At 38.2% G+C, this 19,016-nt stretch overlaps 1 protein-coding gene across 1 annotated transcript in view; it reads left to right on the forward strand.

The window, feature by feature from the left end:
• The first annotated feature begins 257 nt into the window (after positions 1-257).
• The window catches only part of LOC107188070 (lachesin-like), a 133,475-nt gene continuing 114,716 nt past the window's right edge, over positions 258-19,016 (forward strand). The window contains exon 1 of the mRNA XM_015576314.1: positions 258-321. Within this exon, the coding sequence (XP_015431800.1) occupies positions 258-321 (64 nt within the window). The remainder of the gene's footprint in view (positions 322-19,016) is intronic.

Genomic DNA, 19,016 nt, shown 5'->3' on the forward strand with positions numbered 1-19,016 from the left:
TGGCGGGTATCCTTCTGTCCGTTCATTCAAAACAACCCCCAACTCCCCTACTACCCGTGAAACCCTTACGACAGATCTACGAACAACTGGGAAAGTGGCAGGCTACGATTAACCGGTTGTGAATTTTTTTTTCCATTTGTCTTTCAGGCATGCTATGCGCCAGGAGAGTGGAAACCGACGTGCCCGCGAAAGATGACAGGGTTAAGTAGATAAAAGGAGCAGCTGGTTCCATCGACGGACGATTCATCGCGTTTTCCATGCAGTGCACAATGCTCTGCCATCGCGCTCTTGTCTTTCTCTTTGCTGTCAACGTGCCAATCGGTGAGTAAGAGAATATCTTGATGTTCTGATACTATTTTCGGTGTAACGCGTCGTTTTGACGACGAAACGAATGTTTCATTGTTATTGGTGTGTGTTAAAGCGGGATATGGTCAACGTAATGATTTAAAAAATGGGAAGTTAATGTAGTGTTAGTTTATGAATGGCGGAAATGTGTGATGGTTCTGTATTTTTCGGAATCGAAAATTCTTTTTTGCTGTATTCTTGGATCATTGAACGACGTTTTATATTTGCTATGGGGTGCAGTGTTAACCTTGTGGGGTTCAAAGAGTTTTTGGTATTTTATTTTCGCACTTGCGTAATACAGTTCACGTATATTTTAATGCTTTGGTCTGGTAAGATATTCGTGATATTTAAGAACGATTAAGTTAGTATTTACATACTGGAACAATAATAAATATACCATAGACCAGAGTACATAGTGATTATATTAATTGAATGTCGAGTCTGTCTCGATATAGGATTGATAGAGACTTATTATTAGCTGTAGGAAATACTCTTTGAATATAATAGCCAATTACGAGATTCAAACACCTAATAATAATTATATTTGTTATTGCTTGTAGATGTGTGACAAATATTTAGATACATATTTTTCAGATACTTGGAGTCTTTCGTACTCGTTAATGTTTAATAGCATCTATTATCTCTTCGTCGATATTTTATAATACAATGACAAAATGTTCAAGTTTTATGACAGAATTAATATTGAAGTTACAGCATTAAAACTTATTAAAATCTTTATATTTAGTAATTATAAATTACCTAACATTTTGACTAAAAAATAGTTTGACCACTTCAACACTCAACGAGATTTTTTAACCCTTTCTTCGAATACAGAATGTCACTAAATTAATATAATTAATGAAGATCTTGTGTTCACACCTGTGTATCAATTATAACTAAGAGCATTCTAAGAGTGATGGAAATGTAAAATGTAGAAATGGTTGGCTCGATTTTAAGTAGGAAGGGAAAGGATGACTGGGAAAAACGAGTATAAGAGTTGAACATGACTATTACTCCCTTTGTACATAGTACAATGGACAACGTTATTAGGTCGAAACAATCGAACTAAACTTAATTGCAAACTTTTATACATTCTAACGGGATATACGTCTATATTTGCGTTTCATCGCCACTGTGTAGCGTTTAGTCTGTTGGATAAAAGACAAAGGTCTTTTGTTCGGGCAGATTAGTAAAATGGGCCATCTATCCACATATGTGTGTGTATGTCTGTGTGTGTCGTTTCATCAAAATCGATATCCGCGATTTTAAGCTTTTAAGCTTTCTATGGGCGAAAAAGCGTCGCAATGCATTCGAGTGATCTTTTATGTGTAATTACAATACCGATTGATTTCTCTTCGGGCCATAAATACATGCTCTATAAGGAATATTTGATTACTGTTGCTCATTTGCTGCAATAACGACTTAACTCAAAAATCACGATTTTAGGGAAAACGAGTTTGAATGTTTTGATCGCTATAATTTCGTACGAACATCATATTAAAGTGACTGTGACCAGTACATATCTAAATGTATTTTTTCACCTGCTACGCGATGCGCTACAAAAAACTAGTTCTTTGAAAGAAAAAAACATTGATGACCTTGAAAACTTCAAGAACAAGCAACATCAGAAAAAACAACGCCCGCAGGATACTGATAACTTAATATAATTCAAATTAGATATAAAATACGTTTTGTGTTTTCACAATTAAAACAGACACCTGAGGGTCACACATAATTGAGACACCCTCTATATCCGTGTAACCGAATCTTTTCGCGCAGTCAGCAATCTGTTAAGACGAAGAAATCCTGCAAAAGGGGGTGGAAAGACGGAACGATCCATCGCAGTAGTTGATCCCGCAGATTTGTGCGCACGCGCGCGTGCATCTCGAAATTGGAACGCAATCGGCGAAGCGTGTGTTCGTCTGCCGTGGAAAATCAGTTAGCTCCCTAATTTCGCAGATCGCCGGGGCCCCGGAGGGCTGGGAATTGGGTATCAGCTCGCGTCGCAGTTCACAGATTGCGATCGACACAGTTCGGTATACGAAAATCCGTTGTGCCGGTGACGTCCGATGCAGATGCGACGACGGAGAAGCGGTGCCAAATACGTGTACCATTGGGAGGGGTTGTGGGGGTGGGGGAGCGGTTAGGCGAATAACGCCGGATATGGCTCCCCCCCCCTTCCCCTGGGAACCAAACAGGAACGTCGCGCGCCGGTCAACTTCTGGCTCTGATGTTTATACGGTGAAAGCGAGTAGAAGCGACTGGGGTTGTCGTTCGCGAATTAATTTACCGTTTCCGGTGGCGCACGAACCTTCGTCTCTTCAACGGAGACGTCGAGGATCTGCGGCCGAATCAGTCCCGCGGGCATATCCTTTCATGTGGCCCTTTCCATGGGAATTCGAGCACGAATCCTGGAGGGATCGTCGTGGAACGTTCGGGAAACCGTCGATTTAACTATTCGGTTTTGTAATGATTTGTAAAAAGAAATGGAAATGACAAATGGGAAAGACACAGGGAGGAAAGGTGTTAGGTTGTTGAAGAGTAAATGTCAATTTTGAAGTGGAAAGTTTGAATGATTATGATTTATTCTGAACAGGAGATTTGTAATCGAAGAAGGATCCATTTGAATGGATAAGTTCTTATCAAATTGAGTCATTGACTGCGGATTTTATGCATTCATAGCATATAGTGATGTGTGACATACGGTAAACGACAAAAATTTCATCGGATGCAACGAGTTCTATATTTTATTTTTAACGATTCTTAGATGGACGAAATGTATGAATAACAGTTATTGGCAAATAATTATTCGTTATTACGTTTTCAATCATACAAGAAATACACCTTTCTATTGCAGCACACCATCATTTTAATCAACATTGAAAGGGTTAACCATTTCAAACAGAATGTTCCTTGTCGAAGCATATAGCTAATACATGAAATTATTCGACACTCGATTACTTTCAATGTTTACTAATCTAGTTCAGTGATCTAATTCAGAGTAGGTATATACTAATTTTAAAAAATTATTTGAGAAGCAAATAATTACCATGAGAACTGATCAAACCCAATAGAAGAAATTTTACAATCAGATATTGAATCAAATAATATTCATAAATACACGTCGAACTTGTTTCCATAATCAACTGCTATTATATCTAACAGGAAATTTTCAAGCGAAAAAAAAAATTAAATTAGGTACTCTTTCCGTCCACCTCTCCCGATGAGGCGTCCAGGCATTCTCCCGAGAATAAAGGTTGCCACGAAACGCCCGGTTTAATTGTTTGGTACGGGAATAATTAAACAAGTTTGCGGTAACTGGCTCTCACCTGTTCACATCACAAGTGCGCGCGAGCGGGGCAAGCCACGAGCCAGGGGTTGATAGAAAAATAATTAAATAAGTTTTGTCGTCCAGGCCCCGGCTCATTGGCTCAAAGCCAGACCAACGCTCGAATAGAGTTACGGGCGGATTTAGTTACGCCGGGTGTCGAGAACGTTCTATCGGGGGGATAAAGTCTGTTATGGGTATAACCAGCTATGTAAGTTTTCGAAAGGATCAAGATAAATTGAATCTTTAGCGGAGGACAACAAGGTGGTGCTACTCGTTGAACGAAAATCAGTGAAAATACGATTTAGTCGGAAAATTGTTAGAGGACAAATTGATTTGAGCGTTCCTTAACTAGAAAGTAATCGGGGTTAATGCATATGTTTTAGATAGTTTAGATGTATTCTGTTTTAGAAAAAGACAATGATAATCAACAGAGGTCCTGCTGCTATTCTTCAATTTTAATCAAAACTTGTGTGATTATGCGTTACTGTCAGGCTTCAAAGTTAGTACGTTTTTCACTGCATTCACGGGATAAGATCTGCTGACCTAGTTCATAATATAGTTTGAGCGATGAGAGCTGAAACTTCCTCTTTCGACAAAATTCTGTGATGATCGCTGCACATGTATCTAACTGATAGATGAGATTAGTGTCATCGAATTTGCTGAAACAGTATATTTAACTGGTTTTTCTTAGGTTTTTTAATAAAACTTCTAGTTTTATCGGGGAAGATTCTGATTGTTGTAGGATTCAGTATAACTGTTTAGCTATGAACTGAGGAATATACTTTTTTATTGTAATAATTAATTCAGCTTTCATTCGATATTCATTGATTGGATAAAGCGAATCACATTGCAGTAGTCCGAACCTGAATGCATCATTGTATTCATGTCTTTAATACTTCTATTGTTACTGATTATATTGTAATAATAAATTACATTTGTAATAACCTCAACAGGACTGGGTATGTGCTGTAGGTTATATAGTGGTAACTATAATTACACTATAATGATCATTTCACATTATCCCTTAATTCAAAATTCAGAAATATTATAATATGCATTAATTTTTACATTTAATATCAATCGTTAAATATTCTTTATTTTCGTCTTAGCAGTTTTTCATTTCGTCTATAACTAGTATATGAATTCGAAGTGATCAACGTTATTAGAATAACGATCAAACACAACTCAACATACTGCCCTTGACGCTTTACGTGTTCATAAACGTGGTCCGACTGCAGATTAATTCAAAATTCTCATCTGTCTATACATACAATATCTAATATCGCGTGTCTTATGTCAACATCATATTGCAATCAGTATTAGGACTGTGGAATTTATGGTCGACTGAATCCACAAATTACTCCTGAGCAAGTACTTGGACTAAATGCTACGTTCGCTCGTAAACACGGGCCACGAGTATTTACGTCGTAACAAGTTGCAGTGGAACTATTTAACAAATTGCTGTAAAGAGGGGAGCGATGACTTTCTAGAACAATGGTAATATAATTGTTCTTCAAACGCGCCTACTTCCCTAAATATCTCATGTAAAAATGTATGTTCCGTTTTAAATCAACTCCAATACATGAGAACGATATTTAAATAGTAGGTACTGGAATTAATTTGATAAAACAGGAATTATTGAAGTTGAATTCTTGAAATATTTTTAAACAGACTTTCGTCATATTGATACTCTGAATGTTTAAATTCTATCTCAATTATCATAAATTGGTCAAGTAATTGTAGTATTTCCCCCGTACGGTCGTGAAATTTGATAGCTGAAGTTAGACATTATAGAGCAGTTCACGTCGTTTGGCAATCGCTCTTATTGGTTGGCAAGTCGCTATTCTCTTCACGGAAATTTCAATCGAATTAAAGGTATCCATTTTCTTGTTATTCAATTATAATATATATGAATTATTCTCATTTTTGATTTCACATTTATATAACAGATGGACTAATGTACTTAACCCTCAAAAGCCGAACGTTTCTGATGATCGAATAGGCGACGGTACCTAAGTCCAGATAGACCCTCTACTTATCTTTGAATGCGTTTTGGAACGAATTTCTTTAGAATATACTGTCCTTCCAAAATGACTTGCCAATACACTCTTACAACGATGATTAAAATATTATAACAATACATTTTCTCAGATCTTCTACAACTTTTATTACGATACGACATAAAACAAATTAATTAATTAATAAATTTGTATATTTTCAAAAGTTTGCCATATTTATCGATCGATCGATAAACATATGCGTTTATCATTGGTCAATCTAGTGTTAACCCCTTCGTACCGGTGGACGAGATATCTCGCCACGTGATTTCGTTCATGATATGCTTTGGACGATCTCGTGAAAGCATACCATGAACGAAATCACGTGGCGAAATATCTCGTCCATCGGTGCGAAGGGATTAATCAAAAACCCAAAAAAGTCCCAACCATGAAAATAAGTAGTAAAACGAACAAACTCTGACTACTATCACGGTTCCCCATAAAAAAAAATGAGTAAGCATATTTCCTGTTCCCCTGCTCCATCCATTTGACACTTCCGTCATAACGTACAAGCACATACTTATCGGCAAGCATCGCCCAAAGCCGATAAGATGTGCCCACGTACGAGGAAGGATGTTGTAGCTCTCGCCTGAACATCCAATGCAACAAGATCCATCGGAGCACCAACAGAGATTTGAGTCCCTGGCTGCATCGAGAATAGAAAGGGGATAGGGGGTGAAAGGCGACAGCAAGGGAACAGCGACGTGGAACGAAGAAAGGATACGAAACGTGGGAAGATGATACACACACACGGCTGAGACAGGGAGAGTAGAAATTGGGCGTCCTATCTTTTGCTCCGGTAGATAAGATTGTTTGTCCATACTACGGATCACCCGTCGGACCCGTCGATTGTTCCACTGGCCAAGTCTACCATCTCCTTCCTATGGTCTTTCTCCGCGCTTCCTTATCTGAAAACAACGACCTTTCCGGGCAAATTGGTTCGCTGGGCTACGGAGTCTAGTAAAACGTGATTAATCGCTCGGTTCCTTTCACGAGATGTATCCTACCTTGAAGCAGCCCTGGAACACCAACACCCCAGCGTCTTTCCGCTATCACGGCCACCTTCACCACCACCACCATCGACAACCACGACGAGACTTCCAACAGGCTGGGTATATAGCGATAATCGGATAACTGCGGTCCAGAACTGAATTGGGTTTCAGCTCGAAGGGTCAGTACCGCGCATTGCTTTCTCCGCGCTACGTGGGAGAACAAGAAAAAGGGGTGGAAAGGGAGAAAGAGGGTAAAAAAAGTAGCCGGGGAAAGTATACGTTCGTTAGACCGCTCGGCGGATACGTTTTTCGGGCTCTAACGCATCTGCAAGTTTTACTTCTTCACCTCGGCCCAGAAAACCATCTTCTTCATCGCTCTCGGGAAACTGCCGTTCCATGTTCGAAAACAATTAAAGTTACGAGGCCGGGTTTTTTTTCCTTCGCGGGAGCATATGTTCCTGGATGCTCGAAGTTGAACAGTTCGAACGGATGGATAATGTTCGGTGCAGTTCGACGATTTGGTAGATCGAGATTTTAAATCGGAATTAGTAATCGAGGTTTGGAGTTGTTGAGTTCAGGTGTGTGTGTTAGAGAGGCGATGTTCAAGGGAATAGATTTTGGATTGAGAGTGTTCGTTTTGTTTTTTTTTTTTAGTTTGTTTTAAATTTTGTAGGTTTGTTGCGCAAGGTTACCTTGTCTTGATAGTGTGTGTTGAAATTGTTAGGATTTTGTATAGATTGATTGATTCTTTTAGAGATCTTTCTTTAGGTTAGACGATTAGGCGTTATAGTCAAGACAGGTTCTGTTCTCATTTGACTTATGGAATCTTTCAGAAAAACTGTATATTTAGTAGCTTCTAATTAGAAATGACGATAGGACATCTTCAATAATCACTGAAATAAACATTTTCTCCAAGTGTACAATTGCAGAAGGAATTGAAGTTAGAGGGTCATAAAATGGAGGTTAGATAGTGCATTTTTAAAAAAGAGACAAAAATGATAAAAATACTAATTACTAAGTAGAACTAAGTTTTTACTACTTCTCTGTTTTTTTCTATATTTCCTATAAACTTTACGCATAGACAAATAGCTCAAATAAAATAAGTAACTTCGCGAATTCTTCAGTTGTACACAATCGTGAATTTCTAATTTACTTTTCCAACCATTAATTTCTGAATTTTCTATTGAAGAAACTTTGTTTGTTGTGACAGAAGATTTTGAATACTTATTAATATACTTATAATATAGGATACTAATTATTTCCTATTGTTCTTATACTAACTGTTGCCTTTCGTTTCCACCAAAACAGTAATTCCCTCTTCGACGTAATTTACTACTATAATTATCGTGGAACTATTTCAGTCACGCAGAATATGTAATTAAAAAATATTTAAAACGGAGCACGAAGTAAATACGTTCCTGCGATCCCTCGAATATGGTTCTCGTTATCGTTGCATCAACGAACATTATTTTTAGCCGCGGACTCTTTCGTGTAATTTAAAGAACAAACGTGCGCACTATTATTTTGAGGAAATATGGTCCACGTACGTCGTTCTGCCGAGATGTTTCTGCGTATGAAAATTTTATTGTGTGCGCAGGCTTGTCGGCTGCGTTGGAGAAATCTTATTATATTGCAAATGTATTCAAAATCAAAAGAGAGAGTATTTGTTCTTCACGCACGGCTCTAATAGTTTATTTAACCGTAACCGGTTGCTTTAACAATTTCAAAAAAATAGGACTCCATGAAAGTGTCGTGTATATGAAATGATTTATCAAAAAATTCATATAAACGTAGAGCATATAAAACATTTGTTGTATTTGATTCCAGAGTTTTACAAATCCGTCTTTTATCCAATTCTTCAACAATCTCTTAATAGTGATCAAGGGGATGATCAAGGGGTGATCAAGGGAACACATCGAACCCACACACGTTGATTTTAATGCAAGTTGTACGAGAGATAATTTACGGAAAAATGTATCATACATATTTTTTTTATTGTCAGTCTTGAAGGGGTGAAAACAGCCTTCAAAGTTAAGGGTGGAAAACATATTTCTTGGAATATATCCGGAACTAGAGGGTATGGAGAAAAAAGTTTATTTTATAAATTGTGTTTTTGAATTGAGAATTCAACACAAAAATAATTTTCTTTAAAAATCAATTGTTTAAATAATAGTAAAAATTTTAGTTCTTTTGGTTAATTTTCTTGCTAAATGTTGATTGATATTTATCTAAATGTTTGGGTGTGAACTATGGTCCGAAATAAGGGATACGCGTTTTTGGAATTTTATGGTTTTTGTCATATAACAATAAGTATTAAAAGCAGTTTTCTGAAATTGAGTGTAAAATCAAGCCTGAACTTCAGTCCGAATTCAGTTTCTTTTTATATTTATCTGTTGTTAAAGAAGAAACCTTTTTCTCTCTCAACTTTAGATGATGGATTTGGATAATTTTAAATTCCCACAAATTTTTTCCGTAAACATATTTCCCAATCAACTTTGAGACCTAATCAGCGTTTATTACGAAAAATACTCTTCTCTAGGAAAAAAGAAATAAGTTATTTATAAAAAGAAGTTAATTTTTCGATATTTTTAGATGTAGGGTTTTTAATGATCACGCCTGGCGCTACTTTAAAGAACCGATCAATCAAACTGTCAGTCCGGTGGCCTTCGGTAATTCTATTTAGACGGGTCATCATTCGACGCGCCTTACGAATAATTAAATTCAGATACCTTGTGACGCAATAAACCGATCGGACGGTTATAAATCAATGTTCGAAGTTATGAAATTCAGCCGTGATGCGTAAAACGGTATTTATACTAACACGTAGCGAGCTTCTAATTACTTTTGCTTTAATTAAAGGGATGAAAGGTCCGCTGGGACGTAACCATGAAATCACTTTATAACGAAATCGAGAGAAATTCCATTAAAAACTGAATGGACAATGAACGAATTTAATTTAGCTTTGTCGATCGACGGGGTTATCGACAAACCGAACGGTGGGGGGGGGGGATGGTCACGCATAAAGTCTGTTTAGCGATGAAATAAATCTCTCTCGCGATACGACTTCGGTTTAATATTAAGTCGTCGGATAAAGTGGCACCATGAATTTGCGGCGAATGGCCGCGAACACGATCGATTGACTTAATTGAACTTTATTAATAAGCGTTATCTCCGTTTATTGCATGCGTTCGTTGTGTGTACAATATTTTCTTAATTATCTGATCGAGTAAATTGGATACGGGCAATTGGCTGACGATGTAATTTATGAGTTTGGCGTCACTGAAAGTTAAACTGACGAACTTTTTGGTAACGATAAATGTAAGTTTCATGACTCATTTAAATTTCTTATATGATCATATTTCCAAATAATTTCTAAATAAAACAATGTTTTTCTTAACTACAAATGGACTTGCACCACTTTCGAAAATAACGGCTCATATTAGAACAACAAACATTTCGAAAATACATTTTTAGCACAGTGAACCTAAGATCACCCTAAATTTCTGAAACGGTACCACCTAACTTTCTTCCATTATATTGTAGGAGACAATACACCAAATTCAACCAGTACAAATGTGTGACACCTTCATTCATACAATACTAAATTTACCAAGCTATTAAGACTATCCCAGTTCACCTAATAATCTTCCATATTACAATCCAATTACAACCGATACAAACAAATCGACGAAGCGTAAACACATCTCCCGCGTCTCTCTTCTAATCCAACATCAGTGCTTCCAGAACCTCGGTAAATCATCACATCCGTCATTCCTCATCGACATTATCCCCCAGATAATGCCCATCCCGACATCACCTTCTTCATTCAACGAAAAGAGGATACACAACTACGGTGTCGCGTTCCATCAAATATTCCGCGGGCCTTCAGGCACCACGACTAAACGACTAATGTAAGCACACAGTAGAAGGGAGAGAGAGAGATTGTAGAGTAACGTGAGGTTTCCAGCGATCCATGATGTGTGCTGGTTACACGTGCACATACCGCACGTACCGGGATGCCTTTCTATGTACCACCCGTCGGTCTCTCGGCCCGTGTGTAGCGGTGGATTTCAAGCCCCCGTGACAGAACACGCCGGGGCCGGGTTCGATTTGATCGCATTGCATTGCAAGCCGCGCGCGCGGTTGCCTTGTATCGGTCGTGGCGAGGTTCGAAAGTAGATTGGGAAGAGCCGGGGCAAGCGTGCAGCAGACAGCCGAGGTAATACATACAATCTCCCTTGTTGTCTGGCATCGGGTCGCCGCGGCGCGGTGGGGTGAGAGACGGAGACCGAACCGTTGCCGGATCCCAGCGACAGGAAGATACCGAGTGGAAGAAACGAGACGGACCAAGTGAAAGGAACGAGAGGGATCAAATGGAAGAAACGAGACAAACCGGGTGGAAGAAAGACAGGGACCAAGTGGAAGAAAGGGAAGAACTAGGTGGAAGAAGCGGGGAGAGACTAGGTGGAAGAAAGAAACGAACCAAGTGGAAGAAAGAGAAGGAGCAACTGGAAGGAAGGATATGATGTAGGTGGAAGAAAGAAACGGACCAAGTGGAAGAAGGAGACAAGCCAGGTGAAGGGAAGGAACGGATCAGGTGAATGAAAGAGTGGGACCAAGTGGATGCAACGAGACGTACTAGGTGAAAGGAAGAGATGGACCAAATAGACGAAAGGAGACGCATCAAGTGGAAGAAAGAAAGGGTCCAAGTGAAAAAAAAAGAACGGCTCAGGTGAAAGTAAGAGGCTGGCCAGGTGGAAGAAGCCAGACGGATCAAGTGGAAGAAACGAGAGACCAGGTGGAGGACGGAGAAACACCTGCTGAAAGAAGGAGACGGACCAGATGGAAGAAAGAGAGAGTCCAGTGGGAAGAAAGAGACGTAACGCTTGGGGGCGAACTTTGAAAAGCGCGACAGCCACTGGAAGTCTTATAAACAATCCCAAGAGTGATAGGAACGGGGACCGAACTACCGTCATCCCCTTAGCTGGCACAAAGAGGATCAATGGTGAATGGAATGCGTGTAAACAGTGAAGCAATGTTACACGCGCATTGTGTGCGCTGACTTTTCTCCCTCACCCCCCAAACCCTGTCTGCTTTCTCTTCCCCCCTCCCTCTTTTCCCAGCTCGGATACGCTTGCACGGGGCTACGAGGAGGGAATAGGACGTCGATGTGGCCGAAACTGCGTGTTGGCCGTTCGTCTCGAGGAGATATAGGTAGGTTCGAGAGTGTCAATAAGTATTGAGTTACCGGGGCTCGGTTTATTGGAGTTTCGCGTCGAGGGGATCGCTTGTAACTGTTTAATCTTGCGGGGATGGGTGGAGTGTTGGTATGGGCGAAATAATTTCACCCTCTTACTGCGGTAACGGGAGGATCGTGTTTCTTCTGGTGTTTCGTTTCGTTTCGCTGCACCAGTTGGTTTTCCTTGGTTTGTGGAATCGAATTGTTTGCTGGAGGTTGGTTTATGAATTGGAAAAGGTAAAAGGAAGTGACTAGATGTGGAGGAATTAGAGTTAGTTAGAATTAGAATTAATATACGAATAAGAGTATTAGTTTCTAGTGTGACTGGCTATTACTCGGTATTTCTACTTGTGACGGATAGATACATGATCGTACAGTGTTATGTAGTGCACTGAAATGAATATCATAGAACTATCAGCGATCAGAAAGGTTATTTCAAGTAGTGTGAATTAGTAATAAACAGACGTGTAGGGGAAAAGACAACTACGTATAGAATCTGATCTTTTTAACACAAGTGTCCAATTGAACAATTTTGTTCCACATTTTAAATACCTGTTTTCATGTAGGTTCACCTACTTCTCGATTATGATACAATTAACAAACCATCCTGTATATTTAAATCTTAGAGAATATACAATGCCATTCATAAGTATTAGGACACTTGGTCCTAATAAAAATTATATAGTATGTACAACATTATTACTTGCCATTAACGTACGTGTTGTCCATGAAGCTTTAACATCCCCTAAACAATATTTGTTTCAGACTTGCAACAATTTTGTAACGCTTCGTTACAACAATATCATATTCGACAAGTGTCCTAATACCCATGAACGGAAATGTGCACAAAATTCAGGGGATATTATAGTTAGTGCATAGAGTTTATTACGTTAATGTGAAATTTTGTTAATTGTAGAAGACAGAAACTCCATTTGCGCATCAAAATCGTTAATAGAAGCTTCGATCATTTCTATTCATCGGTGACAATGCCAGATTATATCCCCTTTCCCAGGTTTCATTGCATTGTACAGGACATATACTCGTACTGTGACATCTATGGAGACAGAATACGGGAACTAACGGAGATGAAGTGTGAGAAGGTGTCTGAAGTAGCTCATAGAGTAGGGCTAGATCCCAACGTTCTGGAACTTATACCGGAGAATGGTAATATTAGGCTACCACGAAAGTTCTGACTGTTTCTGACATACATTACATAACGATTTAAGTCCTCAACAAAAGTTTGTATTTAATGTTACGCTGTGCTTCAATTGGATCGTAGACTTCTTAATAATTTCGAACGTATTGTTTAACTTCGGAAAGACTGATAGAAAATATACAGCAACTCAATATAAAATTTAGTCTTGATATGTTAGATACATGAATAATATATCAACAATTCAATAATCTTTTCAATTGTGAAATGACATATTTTAAAATGAGAAAACCTTCTTGATCTATCTTTGAGTAATAATGATGTAGCATTCGGTAAAATCACTATGAATGTAAATTAAACAGACCCTTAGCTTGCGTAGAAATGTATTCTTGTTTCGTCAAGAAATAGTGGATTACTTATTGACAGATCTAATATTTTCGGAAAAATTAGAGTGGAGAACAAATTATTACACAGTATAATTTATTTAATCGATTATATAAGTTATAAAACGATACCACATCGTCCAATTCTTTCCAGTAGCATCAAACAGAGAGTACCAAGAAAAAACTATATGGGGATTCAATGTTTTCAGGTGAAAACTTAACAAATCGAAGCTGGGAAAACGTGACATCAGAATACCGGTGGCGGAACCTTATCTACAACAGAGTGACGTGTCATTTTTCAGTGTCTCGTGTACGATGTTAAACCTACAAACTCTCGAGGCGGAAATTTTCGCTTTTTTGATATTCCGCTTACAAGTTCTGATATTTCCTCCGCGTTCCCGCATTTACTGGAATGTCGTCTTTGCTTGAAGGAATTTTATTTCCTGTGTGTCTCTTTCATCCACTTTTGAAGGTGCCACAAAGTTGTGGCTTTATTTCCGGTTAAATGGGAATTTCTTTAGGGTGACTACTTTAGTTCAAAAGTAAAATCAGAGTAGTAAAAAAAACTTAAAATAAAATTACACGTAGGAATATTTCCTTATAAGTATATATATGTCACGAACGTCCAGGTGAATAATAACAGATTAACTTTGAATTTTTATACCTATATTTACTTCATTTTTTTTAGGGACAATCGTCCTTTATAATTGTGTACCTAGTTTTTTATCGCTTCAGCGGTTGTATCATTTTTTTTCCGTTTCAAAAACAGAAGTTCCTATTCGGATGTTTATTTTCCTCCTGCGTTCCGCTTTTTATATCTTTTCGTTGCCCTCCGATGTATCCGAATCTACCTTTTAGAACAACGTATTTTCTTCTCTTACATCCTCTAATTTTCTTCTTCAGCAGTATTCCTGTCAGGTGCCCCATTTCGTTCACTATTTTATTACCTTACGTTTCTAGCTTTTCTTAGGTTACTTCTCCTCCACTTTTTAATTTACCTTGTAATCTTCCTTACCAGAATATACAGTTTTCATAGATTTCCTCTACGCCACTGAACCATTTCATCCACCACACGAAATTTATTCTTCAATTTTCATCTTCGTCCATGCTTTACTCTCTTTCAAACTGTCACTTTTAATATTTATTTACAAAAGGTAATAATCCTTTAGTTTTATTATAAAATAAGTTACTCTTAATATTCCACTCATTTTGACAATACTTTTGTTCTTAAAAAATGTTTAAAAAATATTTTCAAAATTTTATTAAAGGAAGTTTATAGCGATTATTGCACCATGAAACGTTTGTTTGAAACAATTTCTTGTATCTCTTGTACTTTAAAAGTTATAAGAGTTATACGCATATAATATCAGAAGGTCCAGTCGACGTATGAGGTCCCAAAACTCTAAGGCAATCACGCTAAAAATTTTTCATCTCAACATACTCACTTAAATCTTCATTCGGAAGCCTATACCGCGACGTCATCGACGAACGAAACAGAAAATCCGTGTTTCAGTCAGTACTCGCACAACCAGCAGAAGAAGTCTTCCGGGACACCGTTGCCAGAAATCGGTTGGTCCCCGTCACCTTATTTGCCTGGTATCCCCGTATCGCAATTCAAGAATCGCCAGCAAAGAGATATACGGTCGTCGTCGTCGAAGGAGGAGATAGTCCAGGAAGACGGACACAGAGGAAATCCTTTTCGGAATCATATCCTTTTCCCCATTGCTATGTATGATGCACGGGACGGCGTGTGCACATGTTGCATTATGCATCGCGTCATAATGCAACCCTGAGAGGGGTAACGCCAGATTCGTGAATTTCTTTTGCCTGTTTTGCAATATCGTTGGCTAGCGCCGCGTGAGTTCACGGGGGTTCCCTTTACCGGGAGGGAACCCGTTTCATTCGTTTCGTTCCTCTCCCCTTGCGCCCCCTCGCCACCCCTCTATATACATTCTCCTTAACACGTGATCCTCCTAGCGCGGCAACCACTTGGCAGGATGTTCACGTGCGATCGGTGAAACCGTTTCCGTACCGCTCGTATTCTGATTATGAAATTATATCGTGCCCCTGAGAATCGACGCCTCTGGATTACGCGATGCCGTAGCACGCGATCTTTTTGGGGACACAGCGCATCCCCCCCCCCCCCCAACCCTTCTGACTGGCGAACGCGATGACGTGTCCCATTCCCGGGTGTATCGTCAGCTCGTTTCCTATTTTTGCGAGCATGACGACGGGAACTCCTTAATTCGATCACGTGGTTTTTAGGGAAGTTTAGTTGAGGAACGTTCGATTTTGTTTTCTGAACTCTGGACGTGTTGCATGTAGATGAAGACGGATGATGATTATTAACCTGTTAACTGAATACTTATTAAGGCTTCTATGGGTACGTTTATTGGAGTGTGGAAATTTATGGAAATGCAGAATTTCAGATAGGAATATCTAAAAATTAAAATGGAACAAAATTTTGAATTCTTTAGTAGAGACTGGATTACGTTAATAGTAACAACTAGTCTTGAACTTTATTGAAACTTTTATCTTGCTGTATATTCCTAGTTAAGAAATTATATGAACGCATAAACATCCGCAGTTTAAGGATTATGTTTCGAGAGGTGAATTTGGAGGGAATTGTTGGAAGAACGATCTGAAGAGGGAACTGGAATTTAATCCAGACTTTTTTGTTCATATATTTTTTCTACTTTTAATTTTTACTATTTTAGTGGTGGTTAAGAGAAGGACGTGGTAGCAAATTTTTGAATTAAATTTGAACATACACTTAAAATAGCGGAAGACATTATACTTGAAGGTGGTACTTTTAGGAGAGTGATCGATGTCACAGTACCCATCAGCTTTTCATTAATTAGTTCGTGGAGGTACAGTTTTCCATTTTTGGCACGAAGCAAGCCACTTACACTGACTTTCATATTCACTCTGAAAATACTCTACTGCCTACAAAAGTTCGTTAATAGGTTTTTATTCGGTGCTCTAGCCCTTAAAATACTCCCGAAATTGTCAGTTATATGTCAGTACTTATCACTTGATGTTAGAACTTGATTATGTCGTTTCAAAATCACTATCTAACTTATGTTCCACAAGAATAGCATTCTTATCGAGAAAATAAATCACGAAAGTGAACTTTCTATATTGGCGTTACTTTCAGAAAAAAGTTATGAGATTTTATAAAGCGGAAGAAAACTGTCAATCAAAAATATTAACTTGAAGAAAGGTGTGAGTTTTATTTAAAATTGTAGTGCAACTGGGTGATGTAAATGTAAATTCAAATGAACGCTCCATTTTCGAAATAAAATTATATTCGAATATCCATCGGATACGTGTGCTATTGATCAGACTTCTGCTAAAGTGTCTGACCACTACGCACCGTTTCTACTTAGATACTGCACGCACAAGAACAGGCGCATCAAATAAATTTTCGAAGTCAATTTCTCGTAAAACAAAGTATAACATAAAAAATGATATTGTACATTTTCCATTCACTTGTGCATTAAGAATCGTCATTTTTCCGATTATACAATTTTGAAAATAACACACATAAACTTAAAAGTACTGAACAGTGAGTTAGAGTGAAAACTCTGTGCATCGCATGTTTTCATAACTTTGTCCTGGCACGATTTTTTCTATCGTCAAAAGTAACGAAATATTCCTAAGGTGTTCTAAATAAACTAACCACCCTGTATATAATCGCAGATATGACAAAACATGTGATATTAGTATTTTATTTCATAATTGGCAATACGTAGACACATGATTGCAACTGTGAACGAAAGGGTCAGGAAGCTTGCTAATTAAGACAATCGATTTCCTAATGCATCCACTACGATCCCTAGAAAACTCGAACCAATCTCGCGTCTATTAAAACTCTAATGTATCCGGTGTCACGAAATTATTCACTGGACCGGCGAGAGTGGGTTTTACAAGGCGCGAATTGGATGAGCCCAGTTTTTAAAGAGTTCCGCCGCATGTTGCACGTGTTCGTAATTGACGATAAATAACGAAACACGCGAGTCCGTGGCGCGGGATAATCATTCACGACCGCCATTAAAGGCACATTTACGAGCGACGTCGGCGGCCGACGTCGTCTTCTCTGTTTTCTTTTATCTCGGCTTAAACAAGAACGCAAAGGATCCTCCGTACGGGAGCTTAAACGATTTTCTCACGCCGTATTTACGTGGATGAGCGATCCCCCCGGCCGTTGATGAAGGGATGAGCTTGCGGGAGGGTGAGATACAATCGGGACGCGAACTAATAAGAGAATAATGAGAGTGGACTAGCCGCTTGTTTCAACCCCGGTACCCGGAACTTTCTCTCTGTTACTGATCACCGTGCTCTTTTTTTTCCCACTTTCTATCTCGCTCTTTCTCTCTAGTATAACGATTGCAATTTATTTAAAAGCGTTTGAACCCGTATCTTTGAGAATTAACAAACTTCCACGTAACTGAAATACGGTGCAGTGATGTGGCACGTTGGAAACGGATCTGTGTTGAAACTTCAATATTCGATTTCATTCTTTTTAAGGCCACAAGAAATAATAATAGGATAAAACGATACGATTCGTTTACAAGTCGAAAGAGATGGCCATTCTGATCTTTAGTTAATTAACACATTCAGTACCGAGTGCTGATTTTTTTGAGCTTTCTGTTTGGTGTTAAATTTTCGTAATGTTAGAAACTTTTACAAGAAATGTTATGAAGGAAATGCAAAATGATCTGTGAATGATTTTTTGTATAACCTTACCGTTTAATATTGAAAAACGGGACATTGTTTTTTATGTTTTATAATTATTTATCGTCTATGATCGTCGCGGCCAAAACGGAAATTCTATTGTCGATGACCGACGACCGACACGACACTTAACGTGTTAATTAATACTAGTGATACTCAATTCTGCATATTGTATCTTATTCATAATGCAATTTAGAATTCTATTTCTTCTATTGTAACTATAGAACAAACGATCACGTGATTCAATGTTTAGTGTAATTTCTAATTTGCATGAAATATATGTTGAATACCGATTTAAATATTATTCTGCTGAGATTTTGTCGTTGTAGTAATTGTTTTCAATCTTTTATAAAATTGGTTTAGTTAACCCGCTAACTACATTTGTCCACTATAGTACACGCCTACTTTATCAATTTAGTGACAATATCTAAAACATTTCTTGACGATCGGCAGTGCAAAACTGCTTTAAATGACATTCGAACATTAAAAACACGGTGTTACTGTGACTATGTGCTAGTTCGTTATTTACCGCGAGCAAACATATTGTTTACATATAAAAAACATATTTTAAAAAATGTTTTAAATAGTCTTAAAACGGCTATTAATTTTTTATGTAAGAAAAGAATTTTGTACAAGATACCAAAAAAATGCAATAAGCGGGGGAAACTGTAAAAGGCTGGTGGTTAAACTGCGAAGAACGTTAAATAAAGTTTCTGTACATTGAAAAATTCATTCCATTGGTTCCAATCCCATTAATACATTTTTCCTTAATTTGTATT

Source organism: Dufourea novaeangliae, unplaced genomic scaffold (assembly GCF_001272555.1).
Source record: "Dufourea novaeangliae isolate 0120121106 unplaced genomic scaffold, ASM127255v1 scaffold115, whole genome shotgun sequence".
In the NCBI taxonomy this organism is placed as follows: Eukaryota; Metazoa; Arthropoda; class Insecta; order Hymenoptera; family Halictidae; genus Dufourea; species Dufourea novaeangliae.